This window comes from Gymnodraco acuticeps, unplaced genomic scaffold, assembly GCF_902827175.1.
Source record: "Gymnodraco acuticeps unplaced genomic scaffold, fGymAcu1.1, whole genome shotgun sequence".
NCBI classification, from domain to species: domain Eukaryota; kingdom Metazoa; phylum Chordata; class Actinopteri; order Perciformes; family Bathydraconidae; genus Gymnodraco; species Gymnodraco acuticeps.
Window position 1 is genome coordinate 132802 of NW_022991973.1, and position 17793 is coordinate 150594.

Consider the following 17793-nt stretch of genomic DNA (forward strand, 5'->3'; position numbering starts at 1 on the left):
CCTTCCCTTTGCCAGCCAGGACCTCACATACTGTTCCGGATTGAACTGTCCTAGTGATGGTCCATTACATTTAATGAAAACCAGGCTGGACAGTCGGCTGACAGAGAGAGCATTCCTTTTTGCAGTAAGGATATCGTTCATGCAGCTGAATGCCTGCTCACACTCACTAGTGGAGACAGCGATGGTTCGGACTGCTTTCAGTAGAGGCTCCATGGCAGCAGGTGTACGGGATGCCCTGGTTTCCTTGTATTCGCGAAAGCCCTGAACAGTCTCTCTTCTGTCCACTTTCAGCACTTCGCACAAACGTAGCACCTCTACGTCCCCATACTGTACGTCTAACTCCTCTTCAGGCCAACTTCCAGGATGGATAACTTTCATGTCCTGGATTAGCTGATTGTCCCGGGCCTCCCGGCCATGTAATGGGATTTCTCTTGTGCTGACATGAGAGGAGGTTGTGGAAGTCATTCTGTGTCTCAGATTCTCTACCATACTGCGGAAAAACTGACCTGCATGAATCTGTACAAGCCTGCCATTCTCACGCAGGGCAACACCCTTGAAGGACTTCTCAGCTAGAGCTGTATGAACTGTAGTCATGTGTGGGCCAGGCATGGTGACCATGGATTCAAAAACTCGTATTTCTCGAGTTAAGAGCCTATCTGCTGTAGGCAGTGTCATCTCTCTTTTTTGGAGTTGCCGAGAGAGGTCGCTGAGCTCTGTGAGCGCATCGTACATCAGTCCCAGATTGCTGACAAACGTTGCAGATGTGAGCACATCATCCAGGCCCTTGTACTTTGCTCTGTCTCTGGAATCCCTGCTCGTGTCGTTTGCAGCATTTGTGAAGTGATCATGAAGCACTCAGTAGTTTTCCTAGACTGCTCTGACGCTCCTTTCACTTGAAGCCACCCAGCGGATGGACAAAACACGCCCTATCACCAGGAGACGCTGTCCGACTGCTTGCGCACACTGCGCTAACTGCCTCTGATTTTTGGGGGAGGCATGGAACAAGGAATAGAGTTTGTCAAAAAAGATCTGGAAATGATTGAGCCCTGAGACCTCCTTGACCACATCCCCAACTGCCAGCTCTAGACGATGATTGGAGCAGTGCCACACAAACGGGCTTGGGAATTTACTACACAACTGGGTAGCAACGCCTGTTCTCTTCCCTAGCATGACTGAAGCCCCATCACATGCAAAAGAAACGAAACACTGACCTAAAAAGTCCTCGTTAAAATCTCTTCCAAGACACTCCATTAACGCCGTTGTTCCATCCAACTCGATCAGCTCCCAAAAAAAACGTTTCGGGCTCAGCATCAGCTAATGCTGAGCGTAGACACACAACAAGCACCGTTTTACCACTAATAGTGGTAGATTCATCGACCAAAACACAGAGTTTTCTTTGGTTTTCTGTAATGTCTTTTGCCATTTTTTTCTTCAGCTCATGAGCTATGTGGTCGATGATTTCGCCACAGGTTTTATTGGAGTGCAAAACCCTGCCCACGTTCAGCCCATTCAGTTTCTGTACATTCAAATCAATTGGCATGTCTGTGAATGGCCGGCTATGTTTGCCAATTTTATATGCCGTTCGAAAAACTCTGATAGTGGTGTCTAATTCAGATTTATGCATAGACTGCACTTGATGTTGAATAGTTTCACGTGAAGCAGATGTAAGGATGTCAGCAGCTTTTACATGGGCTTGTGATTCTTTATGTTCTTTGATTTTTTTTCTCAGGCTAGCTTGTTGTTTGCCCTTGTCAACACCGAAATGAGACACTGCACACTCACCCCATTCAGTTGACAGTTTCAGTCCTTGTCCAGTGTGTATTCCCAAAGATTTGACATCTCTGCATATCCGACATCCTAGCTTCTTATCTTTAAGAAGGAGCCATACATTGGTCTTGCAAAAATATTGCACCTGGTCCGTTGTCCAGCAGTCAGGTGCATCGCTTTGCCCGGTGTTGGTGGTGGCAGTTGCGCCAGCAGCAGCTAACGTTAGAGGCTCTGGAGGAGGCGGCGGAGCTAGTGCTAATGCTAATGCACTAGAACTTGGAGCAGGAGGATCAACCAAAGAAAGCTCCCCATCAGACACAATTTCCAACACAGGCACAGCATTCTCTGTATTTGAAGTTTCTTCCGGCGACAACCGCTGTCTTTTTGCACTTTTATTAATCCACGCTAACATTTTAGAAATGCTAATTTGTGACGTGACTTGCTTTCCTTCTCTCGGGGGCGTGCCTGCTCTGTTCTATCACTCTACATAGCCACCCACTGGGTGGGAGTTGCACTGCATAAACACAACACACGTGCATCTAGGTATGTAAATTGTAAAGCATTAAAACATGGTTTTACTAACAGTTTTCAGTATGTTGTTACTTCGGCATTATTATTATTATTAGTTTGAAACGTGTATTACTATTAAATCACGGTCAAATAGGTTAATTTTGACATAGTCGTTTCCACCACAGTATTTACATGGAGAAGATAAGCCCCGCCCCCTCTCCAGCACGTTCTGTTTGAATGACAGGAGTAAACAGCTGACAGCCGCTGTGAAACTCCAGCGGTTAGAGCGATGAGAATGTCCGTTCGGCACCTCATGACGCATCTACTGAGTACCGGGCGGCTGTATATATATATATGGATGTATAATAAGAACGGCGGGAGAGTGTTGAGTACTGGCACGGTGCATGAGTACCGGAGTACCGCCAGCATGCCGGTACTGAGCAAGAAGTGCCGGTACTCCATGGGTCAGAACCAGAAGTGCCGGTACTGCGTACCGGTGAGTACCGGCCCAATTCCAGCACTGGAAGAGACCAAAGGGTAGACCTAGGACCAGGTGGAGAGATTATATCTCTTCGCTGGCCTGGGAGCACCTTGGGATCCCCCAGTCAGAGCTGGTTGATGTGGCTAGGGAAAAGAAAGTTTGGGGCTCTCTGCTGGAACTGCTACCCCTGCGACCCGACCACGGATAAGCGGGAGAAGATGGATGGATGGATGGATGGATGGATGCTTGAGAAGACTAAACATTTATCTGCAATTGACATGAATGGAAACGAGTAATAAAGTATATTCATTACTCATTATTCTCTACTAATAGTTAATTAAAGCCTGTATATTATGGCTATTTTGCACATCCCTTTCAAGATTTCAAGATTTTCAAAGGTTTATTGACATATCATATACACACAACAGGTGCATGCTGGGTGAGGACAACATGCTAAATGCTAACATGCTCGTATTGACACTCTCTAAACTCTTTGAGAAATTTGAGTCTGAGAGGCTTGGATAAATTGTTCTTTTTAATGAATTTGAACCTTGAGCAGATGGTGGAGGAGCACACGGTGCATCATACTCAGAAAACCGTTCAGGCAGGTGAGTACAACAACCAAAGATATAAAAACATTTTATTTCTATGAAGACAACAAACTCACTGAACTCAGCATCAACTGCGTTGCCTAGTAACGTAGCATGTAGCATTTGTTGTGTGTGCTACATGACCAGTTTCAACTAGTCGTCCTTGCTTTTGTGTGTTTGTGTCTGCAACCATCGTGGAGTTTATAATGTATTTACAGTTTTCTGCTGTTGATACTATAGCTTAAAATTACTTGTTGCTGCCTTGGTGTTCATAGAGGTCATTTTTGTTTGATTATCTGTGTTTTTTTTGGTCAAAGACAGCAGGGGGGATGTTGGTTACAGTTGATGATCAGTTCTATGCACAGGCTGCAAGTGTTTCTATAATAATGTAAGTTATAGTTAATGTTGTTGCATTAGTATTTAAGCTTTATGTACAAATATATTCACTTTAGTATTAGTTTTACTTGAGTAAAATGTTCTAGTGCTCTTTCTATGTCAGCACAATTGTTCCATAAAGATAAAGAAAGTTGCTGATTTTAACCTAGTGCTGTGCTATAATTAATGTTTGATCCATTTACAAAGTGCCTGTTATGTTTTATCAAAATACACATCACTTAACTGAAAGGAATTTCTAGCTCGCTGTGCTGGCTGCATTTTCTTTTTCAAAAGTAACTGCCTTAATATGGCTGTTGAATTAGATATAAGCTGTTCCTTGTATTGTCCCACAACCCTGATGTTCAATTAGAAAACATCAACCAAACTATACAGTGTATATGCAGGAAGAAGCACACTGATCATTCTCTGATGAATCAGGTTTATTTGCACCATTTTGTTCTTCATTGCAAAAACAATGGACCTGTGTTTTCCAGTATGTATTTTTAAATGTTTCATTTATTAGTGTTAAAACCTCTTTACATGAAATAAAGAGCTTCAATGAGGTAGAAGCCACAAGATGCCCTTGATTTTAAATGTCAGGCACAGTGGAATCAAAGAACAGGACTTAGACGAGACGGTTTTATACACACAGCAGGGTAAATCAAACATGTCAAACGATTGGGACACATAAATCCAGATGTCAAGATTTGGCTCAGTATTCCTGACACTCCCAAAATACATGCACACAGACACTGAGGAGAGATACACCATTATGTTGTCAATCCTCAGGAATATCTTTCAAATGTATCAACACCACTGAGGAAAATAGCAGAGGGTCCTGCATGCAGTTTATTGCGGCATGATTTCTCCAGTGATAGTTAAAGGGTGACATCTCTGGGTCTTGCATATTCATTTGCACATTCATTGTATCAAACAGTACAGCAGAACATTTTCCCCAAATGATTTTAGCATGAGGGCCAGCTTCCTCCTGCTGAGTGTGTTTACATGCAACGTGTTTCATATACAGTGGGGCAAAAAAGTATTTAGTCAGCCACCAATTGTGCAAGTTCTCCCACTTAAAAAGACGAGAGAGGCCTGTAATTTTCATCCTAGGTATACCTCAACTATGAGAGACAAAATGAGAAAGAAAAATCCAGAAAATCACATTGTCTGATTTTTAAAGAATTTATTTGCAAATTATGGTGGAAAATAAGTATTTGGTCAATAACAAAAGTTCATCTCAATACTTTGTTATATACCCTTTGTTGGCAATGACAGAGGTCAAACGTTTTCTGTAAGTCTTCACAAGGTTTTCACACACTGTTGCTGGTATTTTGGCCCATTCCTCCATGCAGATCTCCTCTAGAGCAGTGATGTTTTGGGGCTGTCGCTGGGCAACACAGACTTTCAACTCCCTCCAAAGATTTTCTATGGGGTTGAGATCTGGAGACTGGCTAGGCCACTCCAGGACCTTGAAATGCTTCTTACGAAGCCACTCCTTCGTTGCCCGGGCGGTGTGTTTGGGATCATTGTCATGCTGAAAGACCCAGCCACGTTTCATCTTCAATGCCCTTGCTGATGGAAGGAGGTTGTCACTCAAAATCTCACGATACATGGCCCCATTCATTCTTTCCTTTACACGGATCAGTCGTCCTGGTCCCTTTGCAGAAAAACAGCCCCAAAGCATGATGTTTCCACCCCCATGTTTCACAGTAGGTATGGTGTTCTTTGGATGCAACTCAGCATTCTTTCTCCTCCAAACACGTCTAGTTGAGTTTTTACCAAAAAGTTCTATTTTGGTTTCATCTGACCATATGACATTCTCCCAATCCTCTTCTGAATCATCTAAATGCTCTCTAGCAAACTTCAGACGGGCCTGGACATGTACTGGCTTAAGCAGGGGGACACGTCTGGCACTGCAGGATTTGAGTCCCTGGCGGCGTAGTGTGTTACTGATGGTAGCCTTTGTTACTTTGGTCCCAGCTCTCTGCAGGTCATTGACTAGGTCCCCCCGTGTGGTTCTGGGATTTTTGCTCACCGTTCTTGTGATCATTTTGACCCCACGGGGTGAGATCTTGCGTGGAGCCCCAGATCGAGGGAGATTATCAGTGGTCTTGTATGTCTTCCATTTTCTAATAATTGCTCCCACAGTTGATTTCTTCACACCAAGCTGCTTACCTATTGCAGATGCAGTCTTCCCAGCCTGGTGCAGGTCTACAATTTTGTTTCTGGTGTCCTTTGACAGCTCTTTGGTCTTGGCCATAGTGGAGTTTGTAGGTGACCAAATATTTATTTTACCGAGGAATTTACCAATTAATTCATTAAAAATCCTACAATGTGATTTCCTGGATTCTTTCCCCCCATTCTGTCTCTCATAGGTGAAGTGTACCTAGGATGAAAATTACAGGCCTCTCTCGTCTTTTTAAGTGGGAGAACTTGCACAATTGGTAGCTGACTAAATACTTTTTTGCCCCACTGTAGCTAACATTATTGTTTAAAGAGTTAAAAGAGTATTTTAAAATATCAGATCTGAAATGCTCATGTGAAAACTAAATGGTGTACATTCAATAGCATGCCATGGCTCTCTATGTAAACACACTCGATGTAGGGTTGAGATGATTATAGAGCTTTTATTCATCTTGGAGAATTATTGTCAAGGTTTATTTTAATCACAACCTGCAGGAAACACATGTTCTGAAGGCAGATATCCTGAGAGAAACAAGTTGATGTAATCATGTGGAAGTGTCGGTGTGAGTGTGTGTTGTGTCTCCTGTATGTGTTACACCACTGTCCTACGATTGGACGTTTAAACTCTGCATAATACCCACACAGTGCATACTATGCAACGTGTGTGTGTGGACATGAGTACGCCCTATGAGAGGAACATTTGGCTGGACTGTTGTGTGACACGAATGAAGGTGGTTCTCCTGCTCAGCTCTTTCAGCTTGGCGGCGCCCACGTAGGTGCAGGTGGAGCGGAGACCCCCCAGCACGTCGAGGATGGTGTTGTTCACATCTCCTCTGTAGGGAACCTCCACTGTCCTGCCCTCAGATGCCCTGAGTGGAGCAGAGAGAGGGGGATTGTAGTTAAAACAGTTAATAAGCTGAACACATATGAAAAGTTATTTAAAGGAGAATAGGAATCCTTCATGAACTTCTGATATCAGACTCTTACCTATACTCAGCAACTCCACCCACATATTTCTTCATGGCAGTGTCAGAGCTCATGCCGTAGAAGAGTTTGACTTTCTTGCCGTTCTTCTCGATGACCTCTCCGGTGCACTGGTCATGGCCTGCCAGCATCCCTCCCATCATCACAAAGTCAGCCCCTGCACCTGGGAAGCAAAGGCAGAGAAAACAGGATGTTAGATTTGCAGACCTGTACAGCCCAGTCCTTTCAAAAGAAGGTGTTTAGGTTGAATGCTTACCAAAGGCCTTAGCCACGTCTCCTGGGCAACTGCAGCCGCCGTCCTGAATAGAGAAAATACACAGTCATTGGTTTAACACACTGAATCACAGGTCTTACATTTTATTATTTTTCTATGGATGCCCTCTAGTGGATGTCATCAACATTTGAACCATGACAGCCTTTATGCAACAGTTTATTATGGACAATCAATATTGTCATTGTGCTTCAGTAAAGTAACTTCTTTGAGTCACTAATATTGACAATTATGACTCAATTATGACTCAGGCTATAATGTAAGGGTCCTTTTAAAAATGTGAGGACACTATTTATTCTCTAATACTTAATAGGCTGTAAAGACAATTAAATTGCCTTACTGTACATGAAAAAGTTATCTTTTTAAGATAACTGAATGCAAACAAACTTTTTTGTTTGTGATTTTCATTATTATATCTTCTACATTTTACCCATGTTTTTGCGGCAATGCATCAATAAAAGGCATAACCTGTTGAAGGATTGCATTTCGCATTTTTGTTGGTTTACCATTCATAGTTTTAATAACTATACTGTACACGTCAGTAAATCTGGCCGTCCCCTTTTATTTGTGTGTGATGTGTTGTGGGACTTACAGAGATAATGTGTCCTTTGAGTCCATGGGCTGAGTCTGCACACTCGATGACAGCACTGAGCTGGGGGTAGCCCACTCCTGTCTTGATCCTGGTCGTGCACACGGACCCTGCAACACACAGTGCACACATTAGAGGAATCCAGCTGTAACTGTCCCATCTGTGTTTAATAGATCCTGCTACAGGAACCTGCTGACTTAAAGCTCTGGTGCTGTCGGTTCAGGGGGATTTGCTACAGGCTGGATAAGATAATACGATAAGATGTACTTTATTGATCCCAAATTGGGAAATTTTTCGTTGCAGCAACATAAAAAAACTAGACTCACAGATACAGAAAAGAGCAGCTTATTTTAGAGATTCTATGCTTCATATAATCCAGCCATCTAATATGAGCATCTAAATGCCAGGAGATTTGTCAAAATAACGGTATTGACAATAGAGTTCTTTCTTCCCATTAAAATGTGATTTTATAATGGGTTGCTAAAACCAGTTGTGATGCATTAACAAAGGCTTTTCTACTGACAATGAAACCATTTACTCTATTTAGAACACCCTATCAGTTCCAAATCAAATCAAGCACTGTACACAAATTCAACCTTTATATTTAAGGCCAATCCTGTTCGTTTTGGCCCCTCCTTCTCAGTAGTGTCTGTGTGTGTTTGTGAAGCCTGTATACTTGTTGGTTTATTTAGAGTCTGCACACTCCTCAGAATATTTGCACACACACTCAGACAGCCGTGCACACCCACCTGGCCCGATGCCCACTTTGATGATGTCAGCGCCGGAGAGGATGAGCTCCTCCACCATCTCCCCTGTTACCACGTTACCAGCCTGTGAAGAGAGACAGCATCAGCCCTAAGACTCAATCTCACAGTACGTCCAATAATTGTCAGCCAGAGGGTGTTAGGGCTCTCTTACCATGATGGTATGCTTAGGGAACCTTTCTCTGACCGTCTTGACAAACTCCACAAAGTACTCGGAGTAGCCGTTGGCCACATCCAGACAGATGTACTTTATGACGGGGACAGCTTCCAATATGGCACACAGCCTCTCCAGATCTGCAACGCCACTGCCTGAACTCGCGGCTACGTGCTGGGGAGAGAAATAGAACATTGGGTTAGGGTTTTTTAGACCCTTGTGAATTAAAAAGTGTGTAATTTTTATCCTGATGCTTATGAGAAACAAACATTGGTGATATTACCTCCACACAATCTGGATTCTTAGCAGCAAAGTTTTTCCAGTCCTCCACAGAGTAGTGTTTATGAATGGCTGTGAAGAGGGTGTGCTAAAGAGAGAAAGGAAGATAGTGAAACAACATCAGAGAATTACATTTGATTTATTTGTGATGTCACTGTGGTTTCCTTGAAGTTTGGTTTTAAACGCAATATATTGAATCATTTTGGCCGTTACAATATGTTGTTCAACTTTTTGGTCGTTATTATACAGTATTTATTTTGAGGTGTTACAAAAGAATCATCACAAGCAGATGTCTAACTGCTTCTAGGACACCGTTTCTAATTCATGTCTTCTTCCCATGATTCCCTGCAACATCCTGTTTTATGTATCCTGATTGTACGTCAAAGTGTTAACTCACTTTGCTGAGGACCTGTGCCATTTCAAACGTCCCTGTGGTGTCCATGTTGGCAGCGATGATGGGGATGCCGGTGTACGTCTGCTTAGAGTTGCGGAATGTGAAGGTCCTCTGAAGGTCCACCTGGGGGGGAGAAAAGAGTCATTGTGGAGACTTGGTTATGAACAATAATCACAAGTGCTTATTTAACAGTTTAATTATATTTTTTTCTCTGGAGGAGAGGGGTTGCAGATTTTCTGGAGCAGCTAAAGTCGCTCATGTTCCGAGTCTTAACGGGGGGGGGGTCTGCTGAATCATTTAGATCCAATGGTTAGCTTAGCTATGTAATGTGATAAGCTACATGAAACAAACACAAACATGACCCTCTGTACCACACTAACTGCTCCTTTTACAGGAACGTATATCTGTCGTGATGATGCAAGTGTTAGCGTTGATTCTGTTAAAAAACATCTGCTATAAATAGATCGTATTCAAATGAGTTGACCAATGCACGAAGGTGGAGTTTCCACTTACAAAGTGTTTTTTTTCGAAGTCACAAAGAAGTTACACATCTTTTTCCTTCTTACAAAGGAAACGTTGAATTCAGAAGCAGTGATATGCACCATTGGGTGTTTGGCTGTGAATTGGCCTAGGACTAAAAGCTAGCTAATGTTACCAAATGAGGGATACATTTTGCTAATGGAAATAACTGAATCTGTGGATTGACTTTGTGACTCTTTTTTGCTTCTTGTGCTATACTGTTACACTATGAGTTAGCGATCTTGTACATGTAGCTTGTAGCTACAGTGCCCACTACTTGGCTTTTGTACATGCTTTGATCTCAATATTTGAGTCATTATAACACATAATCACTACAGGTTACAGAAGGTCGGATAGGTTGTCATTAACTATAATGGAAAGTGATTCAAACTGACTCCATTTGCTTAAATCCAACAGTTTCACAGTGCTGTTAGCTTTAGTAGAGTAGTGCCAAGACATTTATCACGCAAAACTACTTCAGCTGTGGGAATAGGCGAACAGTTTGTACCCTGCCATAACCTTCACGGTGGAATCTTTTTCAGAGCCACAGCTAAAATTAGGCTATAACTCATAATGGTGGGAGGAAGAGCAAAGTGGTGAAAGGAATATTGATGAGAAAGGAGGAGTCATATAAATCAATACCCTTCTTCCTTTTAATAACTACAATGACTCAGCAGGGTTTTCCTGCCTAGTCGCCAGTAGATCCAATAGACTCTAGTTATTCTTAATATTGATTGAATGATCTCTGATTGAGATTGTAGATGCATATGAACTTGTTATCTTTGCAATTTTTAATTAAACCACAACACCCACATAATGATTAATGATCAAAAACAAATTAAATATATCTGTGTTTCTTTTAACTCTAATGATGCAGTGACAATTCACAGTTGAATTAAAATTCCAGATTGAAAGGGAAACATTTCTGGTCGGTGGTGGTGCATCCCTGCGTCATTACCGACCATTTTACTATGTGGTCTCGTGTTATTGATGCTGTTCATCTGTTCTCCATACTGTATACCCTCAGGTGGACTTAATGCAGCTATAATTCAAACAAGAGCAGTTAGATGGATGCTTTTGGAGTGAACGGGTCATTAGACTTGGCTGTGGTTTCAGTATGCTGCAATGAAGTCATCGATCATATGTATCTGAAATCATGTTATTTGAGATATTTTCTTTATTATTTAGTGACTGTAGGAAAAGAGGATTTAGTGAAATTTCAATAATTTGGTGAGAGATTCAACTTGTATGACAAAATGTGCTTCTACTGCACTCCGTCTTGCTCCAAGTGATGTGTATTTTCTATGCTATTATCTGCATCAGTGTGTTTATCTATATAATGTTATCCACAGTGCCGATTCTAGAGTTTGTGGGGGCCCTAGGCAAACATTCACTGGGGGCCCCTCGAACCAGCTTTTCATCACCACGCACAGCCGACAGCAGTTATCCAGATACCTCTGTGGCATATGCACTGGTTGACTGCAACACTGTACTATTTTTAAACAGTTTTCTGAGAAGTGTCCTGTGTCTCATGTTGCTTACCAGACCTCAGATTGCCAACTCCCACCCCTTCAATTCAAGCTCTAGTGCCAGCACACATGAACTTAGTTCACTGATATAGTGACACATAATTATTCTGGAGAAGACAGTTTATTGTTTATAGCATCTGTCCGCACAGGCTAGCCTTGTTCTGTGTCACCTTTAAGAAGGTCACTCCGCTCTTACATGCTAATTCAGTGTAGCTTGTTTGCTCACAAAGTACAATGGCAGTGCCCATCTACAGGCTTACACAAGACAAGACAACAAAGCGGCACACACGCGTATACAATTACAGTGTGCGCTTTCCAGCTTCGGTGACACATCCTCTTAAGATCAATTCATGTCATTTCCTCTGCTCTGTCAGTCAATTTTCATCTTCAATAATGTTAACACGAGTGCAGCAAACAGGGTAAGAAGGCCCTAAACGCTGCCCCCCACCATCCTCCCCCATGTATAAATAGTTAACATATTGCAATTGCGTCACCCAGCATAGAAGTGTACTTCCTGAATGCAGCACTAAAGGATTACACTGCCCCTAAGAAATACCCCAGTCCTATCAATGAAGTTGATTATAGCTTTTTGGATGATATGATCAGCTCACTAACGGTACCGACCTCTGAGCGACTCTTCAGGCTGCTCCTCTTGGGTCTGAAGAGGACATCCTTAAAGTCCAGCTTGATGTCTGAGTCCACGCGAGGCATCTTGGCAGCCCAGAGCAACGATGACCAGAGTGAGGTGGAGGAGGATGAGGAGTACAAAGAGGAGACGCTCCTGAGGAAGACTGCTGCAGCAGAGGTGGTGACTGGTCCCAAGCCCCAACCACCAAACCCGAACCTCCAGACGGCCAGCGTATTTATAGCAGTGGGGGGCCCAGCCCAGCCCCGGCCCCCATGGCTTTATTTGGGCCTGGACTCTCTCTCTCACCCTCTATCTCTCTATCCCCCTCTCGTTCTCCCTCTGCTCCTCCAGCGGCCTCTCTCTCTCCCCCCCTCTCCTCCAGCAGAGTGGCAGGAGCAGCAGTGGACAGGCTGGCTGGCATGCCTGATGCACACACACTTACACACACACTCTCTTGAACACACACACATGGTAGCACTGCAGTGGGATGTGTGCTGCATTGCTAAAGGGCACACCTGCTGTCCAGTCGGGGCATTGCTGCATACGCTAATGGAAGGCAGCACATAGAGAGGAGGGGGGGGGGGGGGTGGTGGTGTGTGACAGAGAATAAAAGAGGGAGGGAGATCCAGAGTTAGATCAATAGAAAAGTCATGTATTAGTCATGGTGAGTGTTCTATAGGGAACATCATGCTCAGTTTTTTCTTTTCTTTGAATGTGTTTTTAAATGGGTCTCCTTTTTTAATTGTTAATGTTTCTGCTGCTCTGCCATATATTATCTGTTATTATGACATCAACTATGCATACCAAATAAAAGAAAAATCCTTTAGTCATTTATTTTAACCATGTAGTTCACCAACAACTGTGACCATTTTGTTGAAAACAGGCTTGTTTTTCACCTCCACTCACATATAACTGAAGTGGATTAGGAGACATCTTGCGACCAGCAGTTAACATTTTATAATGAAAAATATTTGTATAAACTTAGATTCAGGATTTTTCAACATGGGAGAGGGAGCAGATCTAATAGTTTTTAACTAGTTAAACATTTGTGTTTGAAAAACCGCATCATACACAAACTATCATTAAGAAAGGTTCAGTAACCATGTCTCAGGGTGTTTAGTATTTAACTTCAGGTAATCTACAAAGAACAATTATCTACTCTTATTGTATTTGGAATATTATATACGCATATGTGAAATTTCAAACGTTCCTAAGTAAAGAATGTATGTAACAAATACAGAATACAACTCACAAGACGGCACTGAGAAGCCATTATATAATTATTTAAAAATGCAATGCAAATATGTCCATTTGACATGATGTTTGATCTTTTTCATTGCAGCAGATTCAATTAACTCCCCTACATTACCGCACATACGTACTGCATGTATTTCCCAGCATGTATCATTGTTAGTACACAGTAAGGCCAGTAGATGTCAGCACAGATAAAGAAAACCAATGAAGAGCAGCGTGAGCGCCAGGTTGAAACTCTTGTTAAAGTGTGTCCTGGCAACCAGACAGGCCTTTGTGATATGTGTGTCCCTTTGTCCTAGCACTGCTATATTGTTTCTAACTAGAATGTCTCTCCGTATAGGAAGCAGTTTTTCCTGAAAGTAAGAAAAGTGTGAAAATTAACTTTTTTCCGCCACAAAGACTTCAAGTGAATGAGGTTTACTCAGGGGAACATTTCAGTGTAAAGCCTGCATTTCCATATGAATAAATAAATCAAGTAAAAGTGATTTAATTAAAATGGTAACACATTGAATGAACGGAAATAATGTCTACACTGGGAGTAAATCCAATCCAATCCTCTCAATGGAAAGTACGGTCTAACAACAATTCATTTTATTTACAAAGCATACTTCTTGTATATGTAATTAAAGTGATTGTCATGTTGCAGTTTCTAGCAAAAGGAAATAATGTATTTTTGTTTTTATTATTCCTTCTCTGCTGTAACTGAACCTGTGTGATTCTGCTCTTAACATTCTTTGACAAGCTGTTTAAAATCTTTAAAATCTGCAAATTAAGGGATGCTTTAGCTTTAACAAGTCAGTTGAGACAACACTGACAAGTATGAAAAGTTAATTTGATCTTTTGTCTTACAAAGTAGTAAAACAACTTTTACTTATTATCTAGTCTTATCCATAGGGAACATTTCCTACAGTTCAACTTCTTCCAGTGTAATTTGCTTGCAAAGCTATACTTATAACATCGCCAACACAGTCTATAACGGACTGTATCAAACGGTCTTTTAAAAAAAAAAATCATGATTGGCACTGGATCTACAGATGTCTGACCTCATGCCTCAGTATATAACTGATAAGATAAGAGCAGTCCACAGCTATGAGAGAGCAGCCGCTAAAAGCCCACTGCTCTTTAACCAACAGTGCACGTCACACTGAACTGCATTATTAGATGCAGAAACGGTGCTTAAATGAGGTCAACCTTTTAAAACCTCTTCAGGCAATAAAATGGATAAGAAAATAAAATGTTGGCCTAATTTCTGCGTAAGACATATACCTTCAGTCAGCTTGTTGCCGTGGACTCTATAGTGTGCGTCTGAATTACAGGCCGAGGACGGAAGTAGGTGAAAGTGCAGCTTTTATGGCATGGTTCAGTCTCACTGTCTGAACGTGTACAATGTATTTAATCTTTAAGGTCATGTCCTGAAACGTAACCATAAACATGTATGGTTCCCACAACCTGTGTTTATAAAAGATGTTGTTGTGATCTGACATTCAGTACTCGTGGTGTCAGAGTGGCACTTGTGATGGCACTGAGGGAGTCACCCACTCCTTTAGTCTGGACTGAAACATCTCAACAATTGATTGATTGCCTGACATTTTGTACTGATTTTGTTAGTTCAGGTGATGAGTCCTCAGTCTGTTGTTTTGTTCACATCCAGACATTTATAGACACTTGGCAGAATGACAAACATAGATGGGATGTAGCGCTGCAGGTGTTTTTTTGCTGGCTTTTATTTGTTCAAGTGCATACTTAGATGTGGAAAACACCAACATTTAATATATAACTAATACTTTAACTTGTGGAGTTCCATTCTAAGTATTTGTACTTGTTTTCTACAAACTTAAGACTAGGTTGTTAGTTACCTTTTGCTGTCATTCATAATGTGGAAATAGGCTAATAAGTCATTAAAACAACCTTGTCCTCCCATTTTAAGATGTTAACATGTCCTGAGGTATATATTAGCACCAGACTTCATCATCACATAGTGAAGTAGATGTGCTAATGACAACACATAAATACTCTGCATGGTGAACATTGTTTAGCCTGGCACTGGCAGGCTGTTTACACTCTTCTAAAACCTTGGCATGCACGGCATACACACACACACACACACACGCACACTGGGCCCTGTATTCAGTTACCATCTGACGCTGCCATCAGGAGGCGGGCTCTGTGTGCCCAGAGGGAAGTTATCCCTAACACTTTCAGAGAGCTGCGTTTCCCTTGGCTGTGTGTCATTGGGCCGAGCAGATGTGAAATCCACATGGCAGCGTGTGGGTGAAGTTGTTGAGAATCTTTGATGTTCTTTTTCCTGGCATGAGTTGAAATGATAAGAACTTAAATATTCTATTTGTTTTCTACCTGAGTTGCTCAGGTAACGGGGGAGAAGAAGAACCTCCTGCATCAGGGAATGTACACTGTGTGCGGTTTTTAGTTTTGAAGTGATGAACTGGAAAATAAATGCAGGAGACAACATCAAGCTGAATGTGGAGCGCTTACTCTCTCTCAGGGTTCTGCTTGGACTACACTTAAACAGGCATCCATGTACAATTAATAACAAACTCCAGCTCTGGAGAAGTAGGTCAAATTCCCTTAAGGGTTAGAAGAAAGCATGGCAAATCTGCTCAGACACGGTTTGATATGCAGGGGAAGGAGCAACACTTTCTTTATTCTCTCCTCTTCTTTGTGCTTCATAACATCAGCTTGTTATATAACTGGAGTGTACATGCTCAGCCTAATTCTAAAGCATGTGTTCTAAGTCATAAACAAGTGCCCAACCCTAACCACAATGCAGTGGTCAAGACACAAGCCTCAGATGGTCTCCACATTATCATCAGCCAGCTCTTTCATAATTGGTGGAAATGTGATTGTTATTTCGACGTGTCCCAAATGTAACTCTTATTCCCCGTCAACATTGGATTTGAAGTAAACAATCATAAATCATAAATCTGTCATGAATTTGGCACTGATAGATGCGCACTGAGAACTAATTCCTCAGTAATGGCTGCTGCTCAGAACATCCTGCCTGCGTTTGGCAGTGGACGTAAAGGAAGCTTTCTGTACAGGACAAAAACATATGGGGATCTCTTAATTGAATATATTTACAACAAGGGATTTATTTAAAGGAAATGGCTGAAGGAAATGGCTAACTGCATGCGTCATCACTACATTCCTCTTCCATTTAATAATTCATCCCCTGAAACACCTTCCTGTGTTTTTCAGCCTGTGCTTTCAATTACGCCGTTTATATTCAAACACAGCACAACCCTGACAGGACTGTTATTTTTGAACCCTTTTAATCCGGCATTACCAAAATGTACAGCAGCTCAGTCATAGTCAGATAGAAAATTGGGTCACAAATCCCATTTTATTGACTTTTGCTCTTGGCTACATCCAAAGTAGAAAATGGGCATTTGCAAAAGAATGCCAATACAATCTGATACAGTAAAAATAATTGTTTGTGAATTTTTTTGGGGGCAAAATATTTAAATATATACTGTAAACTGTCTGATATATCATGTTTGGTTTTTTTAAGTTCATTTTTATTTGTTTCAAATCTTTAAAAGGGTTGTAAATGCCCCAAATATTAGCAGGCTTTTATTAAAACATGATTCTATTAAAGCACAAGTATGTCACAGATTATGCAAACACAAAAATCCTCAATCTTGAATAAAAAACACTTTCTGTTTCTCTGCCTCCATGTCACCACCCACTGCAAAATCCATTTTCTGTTGTATATTTTCAACAAGAGATTAATGCAGTTGTGTGTGGTATTTTAGCTACGTTTCAGATTAGTGTGTGACAACACAACATGTTCTCATGTTTTCAAATGTGAAAGAGCTTAACGTCTCTGCAGTGTTTCCATGTTTTTCCACTGCATTCTCTAGACATAATACGATAAGCTTATCCACCTGTATCCTGATATGACTGATAGTTTTCCTGCTTGTGCTTTGAGACTGGGTCAGGCAGAGAATCAGAGCAGAGAGGGGTCATGACCTGACCAGTTTGGCCCCGTTTGTGGCTGTTCATGCATGTGAATCTGTGTCAGTTGTTGATTGATTTGAACATGTGTCACTGTTCTCAGGCTGCAGCATGTCCAATGTACAGATGTTCCATTTTGTTTACTTGTGTTCCTGGGTTAAAGTTTAACTTTTAAGATAAAACAAATCTTATACTACAACCTGCAATGATACTTGAGCTCTGCCTGGCTGGCTGACTGACTGACTTCACAGCACTCAAAGGTCTCTCCCTCCTTGCTGTCATCAGTGTCCTTGGAGTGTGTTTAATAGCAGTGATGCATGAGGAAGAAAAAGATAGGGGAGAGAAAGAGAGAAGTATCCTCATCCAAAGGGTCATGAAAAAAAGAGGGGTTCAAACTTCAGAGACAGGATTTGAAGTCTGACTCATCCATTGCTGCTGCACTGATTATTAGCAGACGTTATAATCACAGTCCAGTGGAGCTCGTCATTTCTAATCAACAAACGGAGTCTGTTTCATCTCAACTCTCTCTCCTAGTCTGACAGT

The 17793-nt window shown here is 41.7% G+C and overlaps 1 protein-coding gene across 1 annotated transcript; it reads right to left on the reverse strand.

Annotated features, from left to right (window-relative positions):
* Positions 1–6333: 6333 nt before the first annotated feature.
* On the reverse strand, positions 6334–12326 carry gmpr (guanosine monophosphate reductase). The gene is made up of 9 exons (XM_034200946.1): positions 12018–12326; positions 9349–9468; positions 8956–9039; positions 8673–8846; positions 8504–8585; positions 7758–7864; positions 7151–7193; positions 6898–7057; positions 6334–6779 (listed from the first exon to the last, which is right to left on the reverse strand). Exons 1-9 carry the CDS (start codon positions 12102–12104, stop codon positions 6596–6598), a joined length of 1041 nt encoding a protein of 346 aa, XP_034056837.1. The 5' UTR covers positions 12105–12326; the 3' UTR covers positions 6334–6595.
* Positions 12327–17793: the final 5467 nt, after the last annotated feature.